The following is a 25,656-nucleotide window of genomic DNA, read 5'->3' on the forward strand; positions in this document are numbered from 1 at the left end:
TTATCGTAACTCTGCATAAATTGAAATACTAATATTACAAGGACCAAATCGAAAGCTAGATCCTTATCCTAATGTGGATTTCCTGGAGTTACCTGTCAAGAAAAGGTTTACTCCATGCATCAGAGTGCAGAAAATGAACCGTGATCATTTATTTGACTGACAATGAGCCATCCCTTTATTAAAATTTGCTGCTTTTTGCTGTTCTGTGTTATGAAATGGACCTAAAGCTAGAAAGACATAGCTTTAGGTTGCGGTAAGTATGATGGCCAATTGCCAAAAATGTAAATGCTTAGCTACAGTCACTCAAACCAGTATTTTATTAGAAAGCTAATATCAAATATTGCAAACATACATGTACAGTATATAGATTTTACTATATTCCAATTTTCTTTTCGCCTTAGCATAACGTTGTAACATAGCATTTAAATGCAGGAGGTCATAACAGTTTACAAAGAAGTCACATACTGTCCAGCAAGAAATGACAAGTAGAGTTAATTTACTTGTACATATATACAGAACATTATGGTGAAAAGAGGCTGAGCTGAATGAAGGCATCCTCCACAGAGCTTCAGGGACAAGTTTTGGACGCGTCACGATGACGTCACGCATAATGAAAACGAAAAGCTCTCCAACTGAGAACAGCTGAAAGAAACCAGAGCAAAGTCTGGATCTGTGTCCCCGTGCCTCATGAAAGAGGAGTTTAATCTTAAAGTAGTTTGTGCTCTGGTCTCGGGATTCAGTCTAAACACAAACTACGGGCTCAAGGTGTTTTCATTATCGAGCCGTCGTCAAATACGCTGTGAAAAGTTCGCAGCATCTGCTAACAGCAGCTAGGCTAGCTTAGCGAGCTAACCGGCAGACTGCCTTAACGGTCAAGTCGCCGGCTCGGTGAGGGCTTTGAAGGAGGGCCGTCGGCGTTAATCATTTGTGGGACAGATGGTTGCGCAGTGAACGAATACAGGCAGGAGACACCTCAAGATTTTGGCAGATAAGAGAACCTACGTTTGCGTCAAGCTAACGTCAACGGCCAGGTTAATACTTCGGCTAACTGCAGCTAGCAGTAGCGTCAGGTGAGTCAACTCAGGTGCGTCGGGACCAGTACAAGAGATGGCCAGTAATCCCGTGGCAGGCTTCGCCTGCCAGTCCAATGGAGAAAACACATCGGGGCGAGTGTCCGGTTCTGGCCGCTCATCTCGCCACCAGTCCGAGTCAGAGTCCGATGTTGGCCTGACTGTCAAAAGCTTAGCTCGGCTGTGCAGCAGGGACGAGGACGAGCGAGCAGCGGCTTTGGAGGAACTGAGCCAAGGGGTTCTGTTGTGTTTAGGACTGGACCGGCCCGGTTCGGCACGGCTGAGCAAACAAACACTCCTGCATCTGCTTCGGCTATCCAGGTCCTGTCCGCTACAGGAGGTCCGGGCAAGAGCGACCGAGCTGCTGCGAACCGTGCAGGTAATACTGAGATACAGTTACATTTTTCTGCTTCAGACCAGTTGGAATACAGAAAAAATAAACTAATTAATCACCAACGGGGCAGATTTTCCACCAAGATATACCTGAATGAGAGACACAAGTTTGCCTTATATTTAGGGATATAGCATTTGCCTCTCATCGTGTAACTCCACGTCGAGGTGACTGATCGATTGGTTAATTGTCATGATAATACATGATGATCTTGCAGCTGATCAGCCACAGCCGATTGGCATTTTCTATCATATTGCTGGATATTTCATCAGACATCGAACTGCAGGAGGTGATGCAAGACTGCCGCGGTGTGCACAAACAAGCAGGCCCGACACGCCCCCTCCCGGTTCCCTGAAAAACAAACAGGACACACCCCCGCGTCTTCTCATAGCCCTCTGTAGCGTCTAGAAATAAAAGTCAGGCTGCCTGTGACGAATACGCAGTTTATTTGTCTTCTTTCTTGGGAATAACAAGCGGTGACTTGTATTTTTTCTGCTGTCGGTCATCCGACGATGTCGGTGAGTTTAGCGCGTGCATGATTTGATTATAGATTTTATGGGCTGCAAGTTATGAAACGAGTCTCTCCAGTTACAGTACAGCGGCTACAGACCAAGCAGGTCTAGTCAAGTTCAAGGTGGTTGAAGCTGCCTACACATTGTTTTTATATATGTTACAAACAGAAAGTTGATTGATCGACAGTAGAACACTTTTTAGTTTCAATGAGAAACAATTTGTTGATTAATCAATTTGTGGATCAATAGAAAAAGAATCAGCAACTCTTTTGGTGACTGATTCATTGTTATTTTCTAAGCAAAAAACTCATTCCAGCCTCTGGTTTGTGGGAATTTTATGTTTTTTTTTTGTCTAATTAGAGAGTAAACTCCCATGCTTTGGAAAAGTGTCAAGAGTAATTTTCAGCATTTCCTGACATTTAATAGATCAAATGAATAATCAAGAACATAATTGGCAGATTAATCAGAAAGGAAATTAATCGTTATTTCACTGTATAATTGACTTTCTCTGTCTTCCTTCTTCTTTTAGGAGCAAGGAGTTGAAGTCCCCCGGGTCCTGGCGTCAGGTCCAAGTTCCTTTATCCATGCAAAACAGGTATGTGTGGCTTATTGTACATTTATCCACAAATATTAACCACTGATTTAATTACCAAAACACTTTATATTTTCGAAATACATGTTTGTGAAATGTTATGATTATATCAAAGCACTCATTAATTTCATGAAGAAATCACGAGGCATGGGGCAGTGTGTAATGTTTTTGACATATAGTGTTTAGAGTGCTCATATAACAGATGTGGTTTCACAAGCTGAAAGGTTTTATTGGGTTTCCTGCAGTCTGGCATCATGATAAACAGTCAAATCAGTGCACTTGTGAAGGTTGCTTGACGTTTCCCAACTCAGGGCTCGTGTAGGCAGTGTAGCTCACTCTTCTGCTGCAATACTGCAGTGCCTGTTGCTTCATGTCATCAAGAGGAGCAACACCAGACATGTGTTGCCAAAGCTGATGACTGAAAATGCTTATTTCATATGTGACTCACTCCAAGCTTTCCACTGGAGAAAGTGGGAGCGTTGCACTAGTACTTGAACACTATCCATTTCCAGCTGTAAGAGGAAAAAATTAATAAGAGAAACCTTTTCGGTGTGTCCTCAAGCATAGTCAAAATCTGATTATAGTTCTAGTATAGCTCTCATTTGATTGGTTGTCAGTTTTGAACATAGATTTTGTCTCGCTCTTCTTCTTCAGATGTTGAAAGAAGGGCCAGACCAGGACATCCTCATCGAATCTTTTCTGTCACTGGGTCGCGTGGACCATATCACCATGGTGATGGCGCTGCACCCTGCTTACCTCAGCTGCTTCCTGAGGACCCAGCATGCTTTGTTGGAGCTGGATGGCCCGTTGCCCCGCCACTGGAGACATTACATTGCTGTTATGGTAAGAAAACCACAATGTGTATGTGTATATGTAAAGCAGTGACAGCTACTACTGCAGTGAGGGTCTGATGTACAAGCCTTAATGTAAAACTCTTACTAGATCTGGATGATTATTTTGCAATCAAGTGAAAATGTAGTCAGCAGTTTCCCAAAGACGTCCATGAAGCATCTGCAGTGACAGTGACTCGTGTGTTGTCATTGACTTTAGCTTAACGTCACTTGATTACTCAATTTTCTTTGTTGGCCCTATAATATAATAGATTGTCCTCAAACACCTCTGTAGGACCAGTACCTATTGAAATAAAAAATGATCCAACAAAGGCAGCTTTTAATGAAGACACGGTTGTGTAGTTTTGTGTGTGAGCAGCTCCAAGTGAGGTCGCAGTACTTTAGTCGTGAACGATGGCTGGATGGCTTGTAGTGAGAGGGTTTGGATTGTTTTGTTGACTAAGCAGGGTTAGTAATGTTTTATTTCCTCATACAGCTTTCTGCCACATCATCACAGATGTAGCAACTCGTTAAACAGTATTTACATTGTTCCTTAAAAGTGAGCCATTTGATTTGCTACATATACTGTAGATTTGTGTGTGCGCACAGTCAACCGCTGTTGAACTATGTGAATACAAATAAATCACTATTAGTGCATATTAAAATTGTCCTTTACTATAAACAGATAATATTGTTGGTTATAATTCCCCTTGGAATTGTGTCTCTGGTTATTAACCTGATCAGTTTCCAGTTCTTTGAATACTTACTGTCTACTTATGCTGCATTCATGTGGATTCAGGCAGACGGTGGACGGCAAATGGAACAAAGCAGGACGGTTAGTGAGGTGACAGTAGAAGACATTCTGTCCATAGTTTGAATATTTTAGCTGTGCCATCCTCTGCCAAAGGATATACAGCTGAATGTTACATAGTTACCTCACACAGAAAGCAGGGGCGATCTGGATAAGAAGACGCTAATGAAATAATCATTAGTAATTAATCAAATGATACATATAATAATTAATTATTCACCGTGGGAATGTATTGTCATGTATGCCTTGTTTTGCAGGGCTGCATTCCATCAGACTGTTTGTTTGTTTGTTTTTCCTGTGTTGTCCAGAAGGTGTTGTCTGTCTGCCTGAATCCATGTGAATGCAGCATTACTGAACAAGCGATGGATGTCAGACATAACTGAGACATCAAATGATTCGCAAGCTCTGTTCTGAAGACATACAAAAGTGAAAATGAATCAGGCAAATTCTAAAAATGTTTTGTTTTTCTTGTCAAATGTGCTGGTAGACATAATTTTCTTCTGAGACAAGACCCTTTAGGGGACCAATATGCATGAACATATCTGTAGATATCACGATCTATAGTTCTAGGTACTTTTAAGGATACTGAAACACAAAAAAGCTCATTTTTAAAGCGATGGAAAAGTCAGGAAGTAAGACAAAGGAGCCTGAAAATCAGGAGAAAGTGAACAGGTTTTACTAAAGAGAAAGAGGGCGGATTCAGATTGGACTCTGCAGGTCATTCTCGTCTTGAGGATTATTCAGCTAGTGTATCACACTGAGCCACTAAGAGGTCTGCCAAAGACTGGGATCTTCATAAACATTTAATGACTCATGGCTCATATATAAACATTAGCTGCCCTTTCACTTCAGAAATGGCATTCATTAGCCTCAAAATGATCCCCTGGTGGAGAAGTTTAGCTGTTTTGCTTTAACCTCCGAGCCTTTTATACTCATGAGCGCAAGCAGTTCTTCTGCATTATGTAACTGTTATATACCGACCAGTGATTGAGCTTCGTTTTTAAAGGAAGGGGCGCCGGGTTTGTTTCCTCATGTTGGCTCCCCCCTGATATTTCACAGGCTGCAGCTCGGCACCACTGCCAGTACCTGGTCCAGCAGCACAGCGCTGGCTTCCTCGAGGCTGGAGGGGAGGAGAGCTGGCTCAGCGACCTCGAGCACGCTCCCACCAAACTCCGCTGCCTGCAAACGCTCAACAAGCTGCTGGCACACAGACCCTGGCTCATCGCACAGCAGCACATCCAGGTCAGACACAACGCCCACTCTCGCCCTGTCCTCACTCTCCTACTCTCTCTTTTGCTCATACTGTGTCATCAGATCATAGTAATATCATTGCATACTCTGGATTTCTGACTTGGGCTGTATCTGAAATTATGCTTTTGACTATTCCCTGTAGATTAGACGCCTGATAGTTTTATCTTTAGCGAGCAGTAAATTAACTCCGCATACTGTTTTGAATCATCATTTTTTATCACCAGCTGTAGTTTTGCTTTATATGAAACATGATTCATGTGACCTTTCACCCTAACGCCCTGTAGGAGCTGGTGTGTCCCGGAGCAGAGCCCCGCTGGTCATTGGCTGAACTCATACACGCTGTGGTCCTGATGGCACACGCTCACTCTCTCTGCTCTTTTGTGTGGGGCTGCGGCTTAAACCCTGAACCCGACCACATTGGAGGCCATACCTTCCAACCTCCATCGCCCAGCCACCTCCCTCGTAGCCCTCATAGCCCCGCTCATGAGGACGGCAGGCAAGAGGTGAGTCAAGCAGTCGTTTTTCACCACTGGTCTGACAGGTATAAACTTAACTATGTCAACAGGACAAGGACAAAATAGGAAATTGGTTCAGTGCAGCTTTTTTTGACTAGTCACACTGTTTTATTAACAGAACACACGGCACGCCTCCCATTGTTTGTTTAGTGGTAAAAACAAATAGCTAAATAAGCTCCCCGAGCCTTTTCTCTTAAGCCTTGTTCACTCTGGACAAAAAAACCCACTGATACCCACTCATATTGTCCTAAGTGGGAATGGCTGCAATCAGCATTAATTAGCGGGTCATAGATGCACTAATTTTGCAAAACTTTTGTCTTCTCCAGTTGGTTGATGGAGCGATGGAGGTGGAAGTCTTAATGAAGAGGATGGTGGAACTGCAGCAACAGCAGGAGGAGGAGTGCACACAGGAGGAGATGGTTACACGCTTTGAAAGGGAGAGGAGCGAGAGCATACCAACAGGTACAGACGCGCCTGCTTATCCTACGCATCGTTTACTTGGTTGCCATTTGTTTATTCAACACTTCCTCTTTGTTGGGTTTTTTCCGTAGTGGTGGTACGGGGAGCACCACCTGACCTGGTGCTGCGTCTGGTGGAGGATCCAGAGTTCAGATACGAGGACTTTGCACCCAGAGGAGAGCAGGCACCACCCACCATGAGGGCCCAGGTAGTTTGCAGCAAATCTTTGTGTTCAAGTTCATGTTGATCATATTTTAAAGATGGACTACAACACATGCTGCCAAGTTGCTTTTTACAGTGTACAGTGCCTGTTAATCATTCATACTAAGTTTCACAGACCATTGTTTGCTGATGTTGGTGTCTGATGTGCGCAGGACTATTCATGGGAGGATCACGGCTTCTCTCTGGTCAACAGACTACTGCCAGACATGGGCCAGCTCCTGGATGAAAAATTCCAGGTACCCTTGCCTTTAACCTCGTAAAAAATACACTAATAAGCACCAATACAGCGATTAAAAATTGTACAAGACTGATGTGTGGGTAACATGACAGGTTTATCTGCTCCAGGGAGTTTAAGTGAGTGATACACAACTAGCTGGAACTGCCGGAGATAATGTGAACCTGCATGTTTGCAGTGAAACTGCTTAGTGTTAGGAAAACAAGTGGTTAATGACCGTGAATATGTCCACACTGATACATTTTAAACAGGGTTTTAAAACAAAAATCTTCATTCTGGTGTGCTTTTTAGCACCGTGTCAGAAGTAATCTCCATCCAGACAGTTCATGTACACTGGGCATAAGCGTCCCTAATTTGATTTTTCTGTCAGTTTTAGGGGTTCTGTGTGGATGTGAGGCGTAAGCGTATAAAAGTTACGTATTTTAAATTGAAACGGGTTGGTGTGGATGCAGCCTAAATGTGCATGGTAAAACTGTGGACAGTTTTAACTCTCAGGTCTAAAAAGGACTCAAATTAAACAGTCTGAGAGGGGAAAATTGCTCTGCTCACACCTCATTGATGTGCACTCCGTAACAGGGGTGTCAAGCAGACAGTCTTTTGTATTATGGAGTCACAAAAAAAAGGATGCGTAATTGTCTGCAGCCTTCACAGCTCAACAAAATGCTCAGCAGAACACTTTGAGAAGTAAAAATGGCCAATTTAGTCGAATGTGGGGAAAAATACAAAAAAGTTAAAATGTGTGTCCTCGCTTACCCCTTGGCATCTTGTTCTCTTGACAATTACTTCTTGGAGAACAAATTGCTTGAGCTTTTTATAATGAGATAAATGGTTCCGTTTCAGGTTGTGAACAGCTTGACCTACCACAGGATGGCCATGCATGAAGGCGTGGACACTCACACTCTGAGGAAAGCTCTGTGGAACTACATCCACTGTCTGTACGGGATACGGTCAGTGTCACACACCGTTAGAAATCACATCACCTGTCAAGTCAAAAATGGTTTTTTGCCTGTGCCGCATCGCTAACTTTTTAAAAATTTTTAATATTGCACCCATGCAGCTATGACGATTACGACTACGGCAGCGTGAACGTGCTGTTGGAGCGCGCTCTGAAGATGTTCGTTAAAACCATGGCCTGTCACCCCGAGCAGACCACGGCACGCATCTACCACGCTTTCTGGAGACACTTCAGACACTCTGAAAAGGTAGGAGCCAGTTCAAACACCACCTGACCCGGCCGCTTCTGCCAGAGAAAAATTAATCATTTGACATTTTGGCACATCGTGTCTCTTTAGCACCCTCTCAGCGTAGAATGAATCCTTTGACATTTCAGCAGGTCGTCTCGTTTTCCTTCCTTTTTTGAATGTTGCTCGATGGGGAAGCATTACAGACAGGACTTGAAAGTGTGTCACCTTGTAACCTGAAAGTAATGACGTGCCTCCTCTGTTTGTTTGCTCTCCAGGTTCATGCCAACCTGATAGTGATGGAAGCCCGGCTACAAGCTGCCCTGCTTTATACTTTACGAGCCATCACACATTACATGAGATGACACACTCACTCACACGTTTTTGCAGATGCTGAGCCAGCTGTGACTTACCACAGCCAAATGCGTAACACATCACAGATAGACAATCTTGCACACACACGCACACACTACAGTGAATGTTTTGCCTATCTTATGTTCAGTGTTAATGTTCTGATGCTGCTCTTGAACTGGGATATATATTTAAATTTTCTTTCTTAGTTTGCACTGAAATTGATCAGGTTTTTTTCCCCACTTGAGCTTCAAGTGTTGTTCTCAATATCTTGTACATGTTCTGCCAGACACACCCACTTATCTGCATACTGCTATCATGCATATCTAACGAAATCATTTTGAGTGTTTCTTTGCAGAATTTTTGCTGTTTGACATGTCTGTTGAGGTTAGTATGTGTTCACCACACCATGACTACTCATGCCTCAGTCCTCTGTGTCTGCAGTATGCAGAGGCTGAGATCAAAAAAGACAAAATAACTTGTATTTTTATATACAATAAAAAGTTACTTTGTTATCAAAAGTCCAACTGTGTTTGAATGTAATCGGTCTCCAGATGTTGTATTTAAGGCATGGCTGGACAACAGAACATTACTCTTGGAGCTACATTTGTGTGGTTGCTTTCCAATTTGAAGCCAGACTTCCGTGTGTTGCTGCAGGAGTTACTCTGACCCGCCGCTAGATGGAGACAAAGACTTGAAGAATCGTCACTACAGTTGTCTTTATCAAGTCAACTCACTCTTCAAGGTTAATTGTAATTGCATAGCAGTGCCTTTGTACTCTTTCTTGACTTGCGGCTGAAAGTGCAGGACGTGCTGATGGTCAATGGATGATAACGTATGATCTGAGTAATAACGGCATAAAAAAGTGACATGTCATCCAAGAGCACCATCGTTTCTGGCTGGTTTCTGCACGCTTATAATTTGTACGCGGATATCACACATCTCGATCAGTCTTCCTGTACTTCGTAGCAGGGAGTGAATGTGTCGCAGCTTTTACTTGCACTTCGGTCTGGTGGAGGCTCCAGCGACGTGTCCTGAGCTGGATGTGTGAAGTACAGGCCTGCTTATGTATTTGACAGGATGTTGCTTTCTGCTTATAGGTTCTCCAGATACAGCCTGAAAGAACTGCTTATACGCGTATCCAATAGATGCGAATATTTTAAATCGTGTAAAATATAACATCCTCTTTTTAGCTGTGCACTGGACGCGCGCGGTCTTCAGAGGTTCATTGTGCGCGTGGAGTCTGTTCCCCAAGCCTTCCGGACGAGGCGCGCGCTCATTTCTTCTCACTTGCTCAGTAGCGCGCGCGGCTGTTCTCTTAGCGCCCCGCCACTAACCGGACACCGCTGACACGCACCTCGGCTCCAGTGCGCCTGACTTCAGGATTCCCCCCGGAGAACGACGTCTTTTCTGGCAGGTATGTCGGCTCAGTTTATCATATAATGTCTGGAAATGTTTACAGTGTTGGAGATAAGGAATGAGTGGTTTGTTGTTTTTGAAGAAGTGCCTGTGCTTTATCAGCAGAATCCCACGTCAAAGATGATACATATGGAGAGCTACTTTTCTCCTCACAAATCCTACTGAATGGATTCTCTTTTGAACTTTTGTCTCTGTTTTACTCTGTATGAGTGGAGGAAGTCGCCTTTAGTTCACATCCCTGTGGAAGAGCCTGAGAATACGTGTAAATGTAACCGAGCCAGGTAAAAGGACCCTGGACGTACCAGGAGCCCACCGCCTCAGGACCCTTTGTGCTTGTTTTTTTTTTTTTTAAACCCATAAGTAAAACTCTGGCAACCTTTTTCAGTGTTTCTGAAAATTGGGTAACTTTGGAGTGCTTGCTGTTAGATAAAAGGAAGTTTGCCTGTGAGATGTTAATGAGGTGCGGCTACCAGTACTTCCACTCTTCATGCTGGACAGACTCCACAGAGACTCAAACAGTCACCACTGCCATATGGTAAAAGTGGAATTTACCAGAGAGTTTTATCACAAGGCCTTTGAGGTGGGATCGTTTCCGATCAAAGCCCTATCAGTCATAAGTTTGTTGTAATGGAATATTTCTTGTTAAATCAGAAAGGTCAAGGGTCAAACAAGTTATCATAGGATCTGGATTTGTGACAAACACCTGTGACCGCATCGGCTGGGGTCAGCTGGTTTTGTCTGTAAGTGCACTGCACATTTGTCAGATTTCATTGACTTTCAGAGGTCGTTCAGGCTTAAGGCCCTAAATCTGTCAGATTATGTTACATTTGCTCCAGAGGCAGCATATTCCTGAATGTGACTGTGATTTATTCGGCAACGCGCCTACAGGAAATCACCTCGAGGAGAAGGCAGGGCTGGATGTTTCCTCAGCCTGTCCGTCTGTCTGAGGTGTTTCTGTGGCTTTAACGTGGTCAGGTTGGTGTAGGTGTTCATTCCTTCATCGTGACAAGCTGCAGGGAGGTTGCATAATCACACCTCCACCTTCCCTTAAATAATCAACATTCGCTGCTGATTTCAAGGGCCTCGTGAGCCCGTGTGAAGGAGGTGTCGTGGAATTTTGAGGGTCGGATGGGGAAAAAACGCGATTAGGCTATCCAAGGCCGGACTTCATCACTTCCTGTTTCTTTACGAGGTCAGTTCCTGTCTTTAGCCTCGGGGCTAGGCAGGAAGGAAGGGGGCGTGGATGTATTTTTTAGTGGGGGGGGGGGGGTAAGAAATGGACCTTGGCGTCATCACACAGCTTTCCCACCAAGCAGCTGAGGGCTGTGACAGTCATGTGTTTGTTGAAGATGAGCCCTCCAGCCTGATGTTAGCACCTTTGGACTCCTCTGGATGGAGGATGTCATGTGTCATTTCAATCAGGGCCTGAGCAGTTGTTGGTGGAAGACTCATCTTCTTGTTGCTCTCATAGGAACATGCCCTGAGCCCCCTAGTGCTTCAAAAACAGAATTAGACATGCAAATGGTCACGAATGCCTTCCAACAAGCCACCTCAGTCCACAGTATCTGGAGGATAAGATGACTTCATGTGGAAACAGGACGTCCCCATGACCGGGACACCTTACTTTTCCATTGCCCCCGCCAGTGTGTTTATGTACTCTATGAGTGTGTGAGGGTTCGGTGACAGCCCGCTTCCCATTGTCCTATCATTCCTGCCACACTCACACTCTGCATCCTGTGGGGCTTCCTGCTAATGAGGGAGAGAGTCAGAGAGAAAAAGAAACGTAAGAAGAAATGATGGAGAAACAAGAGAAGAGGAGGATTGAAGAAAAGCCTGAGCTGAGCACAGAACTGGTGTAAAAGAACAGAAAGTCAACAGAGCTGAACAATCGTGTATGTGTGTGTGTGTGTTGACCCAGGTTCCCGCAGTGAATTCCCCGCTGGGAGCAGCTTATCGGCCGTCCACTGTGCAGGAAAGGGTGTGTCATCTGAATTTGGATGTTTGTGAGTGTGACGATGGAGGGTGGTGTTATTGTGATTTTATAAGAGCGCGCTGAACGGTGCTAACGCTTTGTAGGTCTGAATTTATTGGCTTCCTTATATTGTTATAGTACATAAATGCGCTGCAATTTACTGTTCTGCAGTAGTTGAAAATAACTTTTTACACAACTGTACTGGAGTACAATTTTGAGTTACTTTTTCTTTACTACTAGTATTTCTTTGTTTTCATTCTTCTACTCTACTACAATTGAGAGAGGATGTTGTACTTTTTACTGTGCCACAACAGGAGGTATTATTTGCTTTTCAGATTAAGAGTTTCCATTAAAAAAAACAAGGTGGATGAAATATGATGCATTGTTATAGATTAAAACTCCACCTTGACCAACAGCAACATTAAGGTGAAGATGGCCATTCTGCAGTCTGAGTACTGGGAGTACTATTTTGGATACGTTAAATACACCTTGCTGATAATACTTCCTTACTTGCACTTCACTAAAAATTTGAATACCGGACTTTTGCAATGGAGCGCAATACTTTTCAAGGGGTCGGTTCAATATGTCATACTCTAAATTCTTTGGTCGAAAGTGTTTCTACTGAAGGCTGTGAATTACAAAATTCACCTCCACTCTATTGGGGTGGAGGCGGATATTTCAACACCTGGGCAAAATACCCAAATTACTTGCCTGTCTTCATACCACCAGGGGAAGGTTGAAAAATGTTGCAATTTGGATGAAATATTCCTTAAAAACTGTTAAGGACGTAAACACTGGTGCTTGATAATAAATAATAAATAGAAAGTGTTAGACTGAGGTGTAAAAGGGCCTGTTGTCACAGACAGTCAGTCACAAACCAATACCACACCTCTCCCCACCAGAGGAAACTGCCTCTGTTTCACAGAATGCTCTATTTGCCAGCGGCTATAAAAACCTGCTGTGATGGTCAGCGGTCAGTGAGATGATGTTTAGTTCTGAGATGGCGAAGAAATAGTGACATTTATGCCATTTTGTTGCTGTTACACCATATGCAAATTTTGCAGGAGGGCTAAACATATATTAAACAAGCACGTTTTCATGACTGAAGAGCCTTTGTACGGCAGCACCTCAGTCGCTTCACACCGCTTTGTGTTTTTTTGTATGCAAGGATATCGCTATCACTTTCATTACCGTAAACTCTCACATAATTCAAACAAAGAGTAATTCATGACGCTTCTTAAACTCTCCCAAAATTGAGCATGGTGTATTTGTTGCATGCTGGATCTCATTTTCGTTACTTGGTATCAAAAGGCAAAGAGGAAGACTTGCCCGTGTAGACCTTTGTCTTTCATACACACACACACACACACACGTAAACAGCAGCATCAAGTATGCTGTGTGTCAATTTGAATGCGCTACCTTCACCCACCACCATTGCCACCACACACCCACACACTCCTCAGTGTAGTACTTTTAATGTTTGTGGCTGATTGAAAGATAAATTGTTGTCATGAAGCGCAGACAAAAGAGAGGAAATACCCACACGCATGCATACATGTCGCTGTGCGCTTGCTTCTGCAACATGACAGCATAAAGGCCTGTATGTTGCCGCACAGTTGCGTATTTTGGCTCTCCGTGCATGCTTGCTTGTTTGTCCACTGGGCTGAGAAACTGTGCTGCAGTTGGCCTTTAGCGCTGAAATGTGTTTTCATGACGGTGTTTCCTTTATGCATAAACACCTCAGATCAACTGAATTATCAGGTATTTCCGAATGATCACAGCTCGTGTGTGCAGAGAGGAAGACGGACGAGAGCAAGAAAACTTGGTCAACAGGAACCCAATGGAGAACAATGGCTGTATGGCCGTCCTGCCAACAGTCCTCTGCGTGTGTGTGTGTGTGTGTGTGTGTGTGTGTGTGTGTGTGTGTGTGTGTGTGTGTGTGTGTGTGTGTTTGTCTGAATACATTTCCTGGTTATTTTGCTGATCCTGCCTGTGTTCATCGGCCAATCTTCGAAAAAAGCAGAAAAAGAGCAGATGAGAGAAAGGTCAGAGGAGAGATAAAGATGAAAGGGAAGAAGCCACTTCTGCTGCCTCTGTCACTTCTCGTTTTAAGGTTTATCAGAAAGAGAAAGACGGCAGCAGCTTTGGTCCGGGGGAAGGTTACTGTTGAAGGGGTGTCGGCACCAACTGGAGAAAAACAGCAACAGAGGGGAAGATGTGTGTGTTTTCGGGGCGTTTGTGGCCCTGCAGCTGCTTGGTGTATGTGTGTGTGTGTGTGTGTGTGTGTGTGTGGATGGACTCTGTCCTCAGTTTCCAGGAAAAGGGGGGAGCCATCCGAGGGCTGGACAGGAAACTCTAACAGGGCTAACTTCCTGTAGCTCTCCTGATGGCTGGCCTGATAGTGAATGAGTGTGTATGTGCGTGCGGGCTTGTGCGCACGTTACATTTTTGCATATTTTGCCCCAGACTCCTCTGGATGTGGCCCATAATAGCTTTTGTTGCTTCAAACAGGGATTTTGGGGAATTTGCGGTGTGGATGGGACAAACCTGCTGCCGTTCAGTGGGAGCGCCGGTGTTTTTTCAGAATGAAAGTGAATTGCTTGTTGTTTTTTTTTTGTCGCTCCCTGCCATAACCTGTATTGTTCTTCCTGTGTGCGACTTCCCTCGCATTCCTCTGTAGGTGGGGAGGCTGCAGGTTGCCAGTTTGAATCCTACAGCGACTCTACAGCCAGTTGCCAGTTTATTTGGCACACCTACAGTCGCTAACACTCAGTTTTGTTGAAACATTTGGAGGTTTTGATTCAACCTTTTGGTCATTTTAGAGGCTGTAGTTGGTGGTGCTACTGAGCTGCTTACATTACACCGAGAGGTATTTCTCATTTTTTGTCCACCACAGTTATATCAGTGATAGTTGACGAAATATTAGAAACTGCAGCCTCCAAAATTAACAGTTTAATCGAGAGCTGGATAAGTATATCCAGTTTACCATCACATAAGACAAGCATAAGTTCCTCAAAATTTTGAAGAACAAGATATTTCGGGGCATTTGGCTTGAAAAAAGACTTCGACTGATTATGAAAATAGACCTCTTGTTTCAGCTGTTTCATAACTCTTATGTGAAAATGTGCAAGTTGGTTACAGGTGTGCTTTGTTACTGTCGGCCAGAGCCAGGCTAGCAGTTTCCCCCTGTTTCCAGTGTTTGTGCTAAGCTAAGCTAACTGGTTCCTGGCTGTAGCTTCTCTTCTGACTCTTCAGAATAAGATAACAGAGCGCGCTCGTGTTGATCAGGATCATGTTGATGACTGTGTGCAGGCCTCTCCGCACACAATTAAAATGTTTTACAGTTCTCTCTGTATGTTATTTCCTCTTGATCCGGGCACCAGCCTTTGCTTTGTCGACTCCAGTTCTACTCAGACAATGTGGTTTGCTCAAAACTGGAAGTCAGGATTGCGTACATGTGCACTTTGTGAAACAAATTTCACATCGTCAGTGACTGTCACTCTGTGTCAGTTACCCCTGTCAAATGATGACATTTACAGGTATATTACACCACAAACGTACAGGCACGCGCACACACACACACACACACACACACACACACACAGCTGTTGACCAGAGAGAGTGTGTGAGTACCCTCTCTTGAAACTGCACTTCAAAAAGGGAAGTGGCTAACCTCACATCTCTCTATGTCTGTCCTTATCTCGAGCTGTCTCTGTCTCAGGTTTTTTTTTTTCGAACTTCTGTCTCCTCGCGTCTCCCTTCACGCATGTCTTTATTCACGCTTTACCGCCTTTGTGCCTTTCTCTCACGTTCTCCATCTCACTTTTTTTGTCTCTGGCTCTCTGCTACCCATCCCCTCCCTGCCCTGCTCTCTCATTCCACCCCTTGTCACTCACCTCCTTCCCTCTTTTCTTTTTTTCCAGTGGCGATGGTGATTGACAGATGATCTGACAGAGGAAGACATCAGGTGAGAAAAAGTTAACTTCTCCTTCCCGCTTTACCCCCATCTCACCACTTTCGCTCTTCCTCCTCCTCTTCCCGCTCGAGGGAAGTTAAGTTTTTTGTTTAAAGTTAGTTACTTCTCTCTTCACAGTTCAGCTCTTCACACCCTTGTGGTTTGTTTTGTGGGGGTGACCCTCTCCTCTGTGTGTTGTTGATCCATTTTGCTTTCACTTTCTACCAGCTTGTATTTGAAGCGTCAGCTCGTGTAGACAGGAGTTGGGGGTTGATCGAGTACTTACAGTAGCACTAAAATTGATTTATTTCTGATGTTGAATCCACTACATTCTTGCATTTTTAATCTTATTGATAAGTGGTGATACTGTCTTTGATTTACTAATGGGTAAGTGCTGTAATTAAGGGTGCAGTCCACTGATTTTACATGAGGTTTCCTTGTCACATGAGGTACTATTCAGCCTTTAATAACAGTTTAATAACAGACATATTATGATGTCTTCTGTGATTGGACGAGCGTTCCAAAGTTTGGACACCCTGATTATGCCATCACAGTTATCGCAAAATGTGTGAACGTTTTTGACAGAAAGATGTGGAATAGGATGTTAGAAATATGTTGACATGGTGCATTCTGGGAAATGTAGGTGTTTCTGGGGTGTGACTCAAACTTGAGACGAGGCTGAATCCAAATGTCCACCTTGCACTTGCAGACTGAGCCCTCATGGATTTCAGTTGTACATACCGTGATGTGCTCTGTCATCGCGTTAACGTCATGTTATACAAGCCGATGGAGGCCTACAGGCTGCAATAATAAAGTGCGTTCTGATTACCGCTATGACCTATACTTGGTTGAGTTATTGTTTCTGGCCTACATGGTTCAAGTAATGTTTTGATGAAGTCATTGTTTTCCACATTCATAATAAGTCTGTTTGAGGCCTCATGCGGACTGGATGAGTTGTGGGTTTGGAGTGACAGCAGCATGCAAAGTCCAGACATTTTGTTATGGAAGTGAAAGAGAAAATCTGTGGAGTGCCACTTTAAACAGTCCCCATCTTTATTCTTAACTAACCTTTGTTGACATCTCTGTAAGCGAACACATTGTCACTGATACTGTGCTTATCCAGGTAAAATCATAATATAATGCATACAGCTTTAATCACTATTATGTAGCTTCAAGCAGCAGGAAAGAGAAGAAAATTCAACAGTTCCATACTGAAGAAGTTGTGGCACGTTTCATTAACTCTGCTTGCTTTCACAGACGCCTTCTCCGTGCTGGTTATTATGGGGTGTGTCTGTTGCAAGCAGAAGAAGTCTGCCAAAGCAGCACCAGCAACATCAGCAGCAGTAGACGTTACAGATCTGTCTCCTAGCAACGCAGATGGAGGCTTGTCTGCAGCCTTGGGCCGTTACTGTCCCGACCCCACTCAGACCATCCCAGACTTCAACAAGGGCTTCTCATCCAGCAACATCTTCCCAAACACCAACTCACACCAGCGGCCTGGAGGCATGTGTAAGACCCAAATAAACGGTCTCTTAATATTATTTACATATATAAACATTCCTTTCTTAAATTTCTGAATCATGTCTTTTGCACCGTGTGACCATCATCTTAAAATCAGATAAATCTATATCGTAGCAGTCATGATATGATGTCGTAATCATACAGAAATATATATCTAATAAAATATCTAATATTTATTAAATAAACATGACAACATGGAGTGAAGGAAAACTACATTTTTTTGGTCACTGATCACTGTAATTGTTTCTCTGATCCATACTGGCCCTGAAATGATTCATTTCAGTGGAAGAGATGGGCATCAAAATCCACAGCGCCTGTTTTGTGTAGAAAGTGCTGCATTTTAAAATTCAGCTGAAGTTAATAAGAGGCTTCAGCAGTCTCATTTAGGCAAATCTAGTGGGTATCTCTCAAGTTGCAGTCTTTTTAGTGTGAAATTCACTCTGTTTCCTTACTGAGAAGCAATAAAGGCATAATAAGCCTCATATTTGGCTGGCCTATTAAATGCATCTTTGCATAGAAAGAGGACTATTTTATGCCCACCTCTGACACTGAAATTATGCTAAGAAGTTTGGACAGAAGGACTCGTTACTCCAGTAAATCCAGTTACTTCTGTAACTACTTCTCTATACAGTGTATTTGGCTGTTTGAGTATTATTTCAAGACAGTGAGGAACAAAAACACCGTCAGGTCATTTAAAACCGTTAAAATAACCATGTAGGTGATTGTTATGGTTCAATGGTATGAACTATAACGGGAAACTGTTAACTTCTCTGTCTCTTGTGTGTGTGTGTGTGTGTGTGTGTGTGTGTGTGTGTGTGTGTGTGTGTGTGTGTGTGTGTGTGTGTGTGTGTGTGTGTGTGTGTGTGTGTGTGTGAACATGCGTGCAGCTGGTGGAGTCACTCTCTTTATAGCTCTGTATGACTACGACGCTCGCACTGAAGACGATCTTACTTTTCAGAAAGGAGAGAAATTTCAGATCATCAACAACACGTACGTACGCATGTACACTCACATGACTGCATTTCAAAACATCATTTACAGATGTTGTTAAATTTAATTGGTTTCATTAAAAATTTGATTAAAAAAACACCCCTGATAAAATTGTAATAATACGTTTAATGTATGAAATATTATCGTACAAAAATGTGACAATATGCAGCGGGAGCTGAGTGCTAACTATCTGTGATCAGTGTTAAATGTGTGAAATTAGATGAGTTATGACTCCCAAAAGGTAATTAATTTTGTTTGCATACACTAAATGCCAAAGATTACAATTAAATGCCACCCATTAAACTGCGAACCACTGCAGCTCATGTTCTCGAGCAATGTTTCTGTCCTACTCTCGAAATCTAAAATAAGTTTACGTTATGATGTTTAGCTTCGGCGTTATGTTTCACTTCATTGTTACTCCAGCTAAGTGAGATCTTTATCCTCTGCTTCATCTCAACACCTTTTATTCTTCAGTTCATCCTAACGTAGACGGAGATGAAACTGTTGAGAAAAACATGAAAGTACAGTTTGCATTCTTACACCGACACATCTCATGTTTTGCATCTCTCCAAGCAAACAGACGTTTTGTGTGTGTGTGTGTGTGTGTGTGTGTGTGTGTGTGTGTGTGTGTGTGTGTGTTTGTTGCAGAGAGGGTGACTGGTGGGAGGCTCGCTCTTTGGACACAGGCAACTCAGGTTACATCCCCTCCAACTATGTAGCTCCTGTCGACTCCATACAGGCCGAAGAGTGAGTGCACACGCACATGCACACATACACAGACAATCATGCTTTCATCACTTCAGAGGACATCGCATTGACTTCCATTCAGTTCCTAAAGACTTACCATCACCTTGACCTCTACTTGTTTAACCCTAACCTTAACCCAAGTGTGATTTATGTCCCCATGAGTAATACACGTCCACACACACACAGCAGTGAAAGCTATGCATGTCTCAATGTAAGTGCTCATAGTTTACACTGGACGATTTTTTTCAATTATTGACATGTCGTCTGCGGTCAGAGGTCGCATGGTTGTTGCTGAGGTGACCTGCATGTTGTTGTCATGGTGACAGGTGGTATTTTGGGAAGATGGGCAGGAAGGATGCGGAGCGACAGCTGCTGGGCCATGGCAACCAGAGGGGAACTTTCCTCATACGGGAGAGCGAGACCACCAAGGGTGAATAATACACACACACACACACACACACACACACACACACACACACACACACAATTGAGGTTTACTGCTTGAGGTTATATGTGATAGCTTTCAATTTCTCTCTCTTTCCATCTCATACCTGTCCCCCACTGTATGCTTCTTTGTCTACCTCCTCTCTTCTCCTCTCCTCTCCTCTCCTCTCCTCTCCTCTCCTCTCCTCTCCTCTCCTCTCCTCTCCTCTCTCTTTACAGGTGCTTACTCTCTGTCTATCCGTGACTGGGACGACAACAAGGGAGATCACGTCAAGCATTATAAGATCCGCAAACTAGACAATGGTGGCTACTACATCACCACGAGATCTCAGTTCGAGACTGTGCAGCAGCTGGTAGAGCACTACACAGGTAACACACACACACACACACACACACACACACACACACACACAAACACAAGCACGTGGACACATATCCAAACTCTTTATTCTGCTTCTCCTTCAGAGTGAAAAAATGCTTGTGTTGCCATTTTCTGATGCACCTCTTTGCTGAATGATTCTCTGCTCTACTGCAAAAGAGAATTTAAGGCCATTTCTGTCTCTGCTTGATTCAAACTGTTCAATTCACTGTTAATCAGTGGTGGAAAGTAAGTATAACCCCAGTTATGGGGTATGGGGTTGCTGTGTAAACCAGAAATAAAACAAAATGTCATCATTTTGTGATCCTTTTTGACATATGCTCAATTGGAGACAGTCCAAAGACAATATCTTTAATATTTTACCCCATCAACTTCATTGATTTTTGGTAAATATGTTTTAATTTTTACTTATGAGTCCCAGCATTTTTACTGTACAATACTGAGCTGCTTTGCTTGAGTATTTCCATTTGATTGCACTTTCTGCTGCACTTCACTGGAAGAATTTTACTTTTTGCTCAACCACATTTATTTCACAATTCGACTTTGAAGTCACTTTGCAGGTTCAGTTTTTGTATAAAATGTACTGTGTATCGTCAGCAGATTAAATATGATGCATTTTCATAGAACTGCCCAAGTGTAATAAGTCATTAAAATGAGCTTCAGCCTGACCAGTACCAGTGTCATTTACATATTAATGAAAAGTCTTTCTGCTTAATGAGTACTTTTACTTCTGAGTTAATTTTTCTAATCTGAGCCTGAAATTTTGCTCAGAATTGAATAATTATGATCACTTAAGTAAAGATTTGAATACTTCTCTACAACTCCACCAATTGCTTTTACTGACATTAAGTTCTATTCAGAGCTGTTGTAACAGTAACAGGGTTCACACCCTCCGCTTCCTCTGCTCTTTGTCAGTGTAAGTCTGCCCCCTAGTGGCTAGTGTTGAAATAACAAGCATTCTGCAGCAAGCTTTATTTTTCCTATTAGCTGGGCTGTCCCTGTACTTCTTTTTTGTAGCTGTACATGCTGCTGCTGCTGCTCAGAATGTGTTTTTATGTCTGTTTTGCTTTTCTTTGTACCTTTGTACTTTAGTTTTTGGTTAACCTGTCAGTTGCAGAAGTGCATAAGCAACCTGTTTGTTCCTTCTTTATTTCTGCATTTGCTGCCTTTTCCTCTTCTGTTTTTTTTTTTGCTCTTGTTTCATTTTTGTCTTTGCCTGCCTATGTGTCTCTCCTTCCTCTCTCTCTCAGAGAGAGCGGCGGGACTGTGCTGCCGTTTGATTGGCAGCTGTAAGCGGGGCATGCCTAAGCTGGCCGACTTATCAGTGAAGACCAAGGATATGTGGGAGATTCCCCGTGAATCCCTCCAGCTGATTAAGAAACTGGGCAATGGCCAGTTTGGAGAAGTCTGGATGGGTAGGAATGGTGGGATTGTGTTGGAGTGGGGAAGGTGACAGCTGGGCCACACCTGGATAAAAAACAGTATTAAAAGATGAGCGGGTATATACAAAGTCTTTGGTTGTGTTCAGTTCAGAAGAACATCAGTAAACACTTCTGAAGTAAAGACACCTGCACGCTCACAGTAATACACTGTAAAGCCCTGTTTATCAGCCTGTGTTCAGAGTCTGTCTACCTGCAGCAAATATACCTGTGGACCACACAACACGCACAGAGTTGACAGTCTTGATGAGTTTTTAAATGTAGTGTGTTGAATAGAAACTGCAGCAGTGAAACAAATCCTTCATAAACCCCTGTGTGTGATTGGAATGACGTAGCAGCAGCAGCAGCAGCAGCTAATGAATAAAAATGCGGCTTTGTTTTGTATACAGGTGTGCAGAGCTGTGCCCTTCCTCCACCGTTTTTGCATGTGCATGTTTCATCATCTCACTCACCTCTTTGTCACCCATCTTTCTTCAATCTTTCCACTCATCACTACACCCTTTTCTCCAATCTTTCATCACCCACTTCCACTCTTTCCTTTTCTACATCTCCTCACTCTTTGTCGGCTCCCACCTCCTCCCCCTAATAGGCGTCAATGATGGACTGTGTTATTTCCTGACCAAGCCCTGTCCCAACTCCACCCCGCTCACCATGGGTCTCGGGCGGGATGCCTGGGAGGTGTCCAGGGAGACGCTGTCTTTACAAAGGAAACTGGGGCAGGGCTGCTTCGGGGACGTTTGGATGGGTGAGAATGACACCGCCAAACACTGACGCCCTCTACAGGCTTAGAGGGAGAACTGTCTGTCCAGCGTTGTCCTCTTTAGTGTCCGTTACTGTCCTGTAGCAAAGACTGTTAAATGTCTGGCTTTGGTTGGCTATTTATGTGAATGTATGTAAGTAAAGTTTGATGTTTTTCCCAATATCAGTTGGAATTCCCACATAACACATATGACCATGATGAAGTTGTCATACAGTGTCTCTGACTGTTGGGTTTTCTGAGCCATGAAGAGTTTCTCCCTGAAGCCAGCCAAGCTTTGTGCCTGTCCATGTAACGCAGGTGCTGCTAGTGTTGATGTAAGACCAGTAAACCCCCCCCTCCACATCACCCGTCTCATGTCATGCATGCTCTCCAAAATAACAACACATTTGCATGTACCAGAGGTTTGACCACACTTGTATTCTCGTTGCAGACTGCATGTTGTGTGCCTCTGTTTCTATGTTTTTGATATTTATATCTATATGTGTGGGTGTTTGTATCCCTGTATGAGTACTATGTACATGCATATATAGCTATCATATTGTCAGTATGCCAGAAGCATAGCCTGTGCAGTATGTCTCTGTGTGTGTCCATGTACTATGTGTGCATTAACATCCCCTTGTCTGTATGCCAGGCATGTGGAATGGTACCACCAAGGTAGCGGTGAAGACTCTGAAGCCAGGGACCATGTCCCCCGAGGCCTTCCTGGAGGAGGCTCAGATCATGAAGAGACTCCGCCACGACAAGCTGGTGCAGCTCTATGCTGTTGTGTCTGAGGAGCCCATCTACATTATCACTGAGTTCATGAGCCAAGGTATCAGGCTGAGTGAACTGTCATGCCTCTGACATACTGTAAATATAGTATGAATCACTGTTGTTGGTTGGAAACCTCACTGACTCAGAAAAGTGAGCTCAAAATAGTGTTTTTTTCCCCATTAAATTAGATGCATAGTTGATGAAAGTGTATACCCACACAGGAAGCCAAATCTCACAGTTTGTTATAATAGTTCATTTACAGAATAAAATAAGAAATATACAGTAAAATAGAAATATAATACTAAGAGAATAATAAATGTTGTTTTAATCTGCATCTGGATATCATTAATATACAAATTGTGATCATGGGACACATGGTAGATTTCTTTCAACAGAGAACATTCTCAGAAACGCCCTATCTTGCATTGAAATCCTTTAAAAAATTCCTGGATCTGGACCTGCACCAAAAACTATTCACTTGTGAAGTGGCCCCTGTCTTAACTTTCACACTTTCTTTAAAACGACAAACTTTTGCGAGATCCTGCTCAATATAAACACAACTAACAAGCAGGAATAAAAAATAAAAACATCAACTTAAACAGTTAAGACATTTACCCAACATTAAAAATTTGGCAGATGGGTCATGCAATGATCAGGCAGACTTTTTGTAATTTGGAAGAGTTCAAGCCCCCCTGCCTCCCTGCTGGCAAAACACAGAATTCCTACCAATTCCAGGGATTCTCTTTCCTCCTCTGAACATGACCTTTGACCTCCCTTTGGAGGTGGCCTCAGGGCTGATGAAATATTCCTTCAATATTCACTAAAAAGAAAAACACGAAAGTTGGCACCAAGAGTGTCGCTCTGTATAAAATTTACAAGAATCTATTAAGAATTTGATTGAATATGCATTTGTTTTCCACGCCATCATACTCAGCAGATATGAGTTCACTCAGGAGGTATAAGTGGCCCGTCACAATGCTACCGTCTTGGTTTTTCAGGAAGTTTGCTGGACTTCTTAAAAGATGGAGAGGGGCAAAATCTGAAGCTGCCTCAACTGGTGGACATGGCTGCACAGGTGAGTAAATACAGACACACAGTAACAGACTTAAAGGAAACTCACTTTCACCCTCTGTCTGAGCTCTCTTTGCATTTCTAATAGATTGCATCTGGAATGGCGTACATTGAGAGGATGAACTACATCCATCGTGACCTGCGAGCAGCTAACATCCTCGTTGGAGACAATCTGGTGTGCAAGATCGCTGACTTTGGCCTGGCTAGGCTCATTGAGGACAATGAATACACAGCAAGACAAGGTAATGGCATGAATGTATGTGTGCGTGCATGAGATAGAGCCACACTTGTACAGTCATTAAGAGTATCTGCCTCTGCATCCATACTTATATTTTTAGACATAACTTATCCTAGCTATATGATTATGTATCTTCACTGTGCTTCCATGGTTTCAGGGGCGAAGTTCCCCATCAAGTGGACAGCTCCAGAAGCTGCACTGTATGGACGCTTCACCATCAAGTCAGACGTCTGGAGCTTTGGCATCCTGCTAACTGAACTCATCACTAAGGGACGAGTGCCATACCCAGGTACTGGATGATACCTTGTTCAGTAGTTCTTAATCTCATGCAGTAACAGGTTGATCATCGATGGCAGTGAAAATCCTCCAGGTTTGAGAGTTTAATTACATTTTCAATCAGAACAAATTACATTACAGCACTGGGTGAGTTTCAGACAGCAGCACGACATATGAGACAAAAATAGAGGTTACAAAGCAAATAAAATCAGAAGGATCATGTGAGATTGATCAAATAGCAGTGATGAATATACCACAACAAAGACTATAAAAAAAGATCAATGTTACATTCAAATTCTTCGGCATCAACATTAAAAGATAAAACACATAACACTCATGGTCAGGATTGTTGCCAGTTTGTGGCTGTTTCATATTTCAATAAAGCAACATATAAACATGTTGCTGCAAGCTTAAAAGCCTCGACCCTATATTGTCTCTATAGATGTATCCTAGATGGGGTTAAATGACTGTCTTACAGTATATCAAGTACGTATAAAGTTGCAGCACTTCAGAAATATGTCATCTTTGCATTGCATTGTGATTCCCACACATTCCTTTTTCTTTTTACATTTCTCCATATCCATAATGAGTTGTGTTTTCTGTGTATTTAATGTGTTTTCAATCCACCTCTCTCCCCCTCCCTCATCCATCCCTGCAGGCATGAACAACCGTGAAGTGCTGGAGCAGGTGGAGAGGGGCTACCGGATGCCCTGTGCCCCGGGCTGCCCCGCCTCGCTCCATGAACTGATGCTGCAGTGTTGGAGAAGGGAGGCCGATGAGAGGCACACTTTTGAGTACCTGCAGTCCTTCCTGGAGGATTACTTCACTGCCACAGAGCCGCAGTACCAGCCCGGAGAAAACCTGTGACCACACATGTGTGGAACAGATGTGGAGCAATAAAGGGACAAACAGAAAGAGAATGACAGATAGATAGACGGGCAGACATGGATATATACATGCAGATACACTGTATTTGTTCCATACATACTGAACACACATACACGTGCACACGCGCACACACACACACACACACACACACACACACACACACACACACACACACACACACACACACACACACACACACACACACACACACACACACACAGAGTGTGCACATATTAAGATACATATCATTGCCTTGTTTAATTGTTTAAAGACAGTTTCCTCTTTTTGGTCAGTGCTCACTGCAGCCCGTTCAGGACAGATCAGTCAACCATGTTGAAGAGCAGAGTCGGAGCTCTGCTGGTCAGGCCTTGCAGTGATGTTGCT

At 43.3% G+C, this 25,656-nt stretch overlaps 2 protein-coding genes across 4 annotated transcripts; both read left to right on the plus strand.

Moving 5' to 3' along the window:
- The first annotated feature begins 607 nt into the window (after positions 1-607).
- Positions 608-8,944, plus strand: sesn2 (sestrin 2). Its single transcript, XM_070985266.1, has 11 exons — positions 608-1,449; positions 2,503-2,568; positions 3,220-3,408; positions 5,266-5,448; positions 5,742-5,960; positions 6,299-6,434; positions 6,524-6,639; positions 6,806-6,889; positions 7,729-7,835; positions 7,946-8,090; positions 8,348-8,944. Exons 1-11 carry the CDS (start codon positions 1,108-1,110, stop codon positions 8,432-8,434), a joined length of 1,674 nt encoding a protein of 557 aa, XP_070841367.1. The 5' UTR covers positions 608-1,107; the 3' UTR covers positions 8,435-8,944.
- A 464-nt stretch (positions 8,945-9,408) lies between these two features.
- On the plus strand, positions 9,409-25,381 carry yrk (Yes-related kinase). Of its 3 annotated transcripts, XM_070984383.1 has the most exons (14): positions 9,409-9,837; positions 15,735-15,778; positions 17,024-17,275; positions 18,175-18,277; positions 18,926-19,024; positions 19,351-19,454; positions 19,688-19,837; positions 21,098-21,262; positions 21,876-22,031; positions 22,678-22,857; positions 23,798-23,874; positions 23,959-24,112; positions 24,266-24,397; positions 25,043-25,381. In XM_070984383.1, exons 3-14 carry the CDS (start codon positions 17,047-17,049, stop codon positions 25,249-25,251), a joined length of 1,758 nt encoding a protein of 585 aa, XP_070840484.1. In that variant the 5' UTR covers positions 9,409-9,837; positions 15,735-15,778; positions 17,024-17,046; the 3' UTR covers positions 25,252-25,381. The 3 variants fall into 3 exon arrangements, with proteins under 3 accessions (XP_070840484.1, XP_070840482.1, XP_070840483.1); XM_070984381.1 differs by lacking the exon at positions 21,876-22,031; XM_070984382.1 differs by lacking the exon at positions 21,098-21,262.
- Positions 25,382-25,656: the final 275 nt, after the last annotated feature.

This window comes from Chaetodon trifascialis, chromosome 17 (assembly GCF_039877785.1).
Source record: "Chaetodon trifascialis isolate fChaTrf1 chromosome 17, fChaTrf1.hap1, whole genome shotgun sequence".
In the NCBI taxonomy this organism is placed as follows: Eukaryota; Metazoa; Chordata; class Actinopteri; order Chaetodontiformes; family Chaetodontidae; genus Chaetodon; species Chaetodon trifascialis.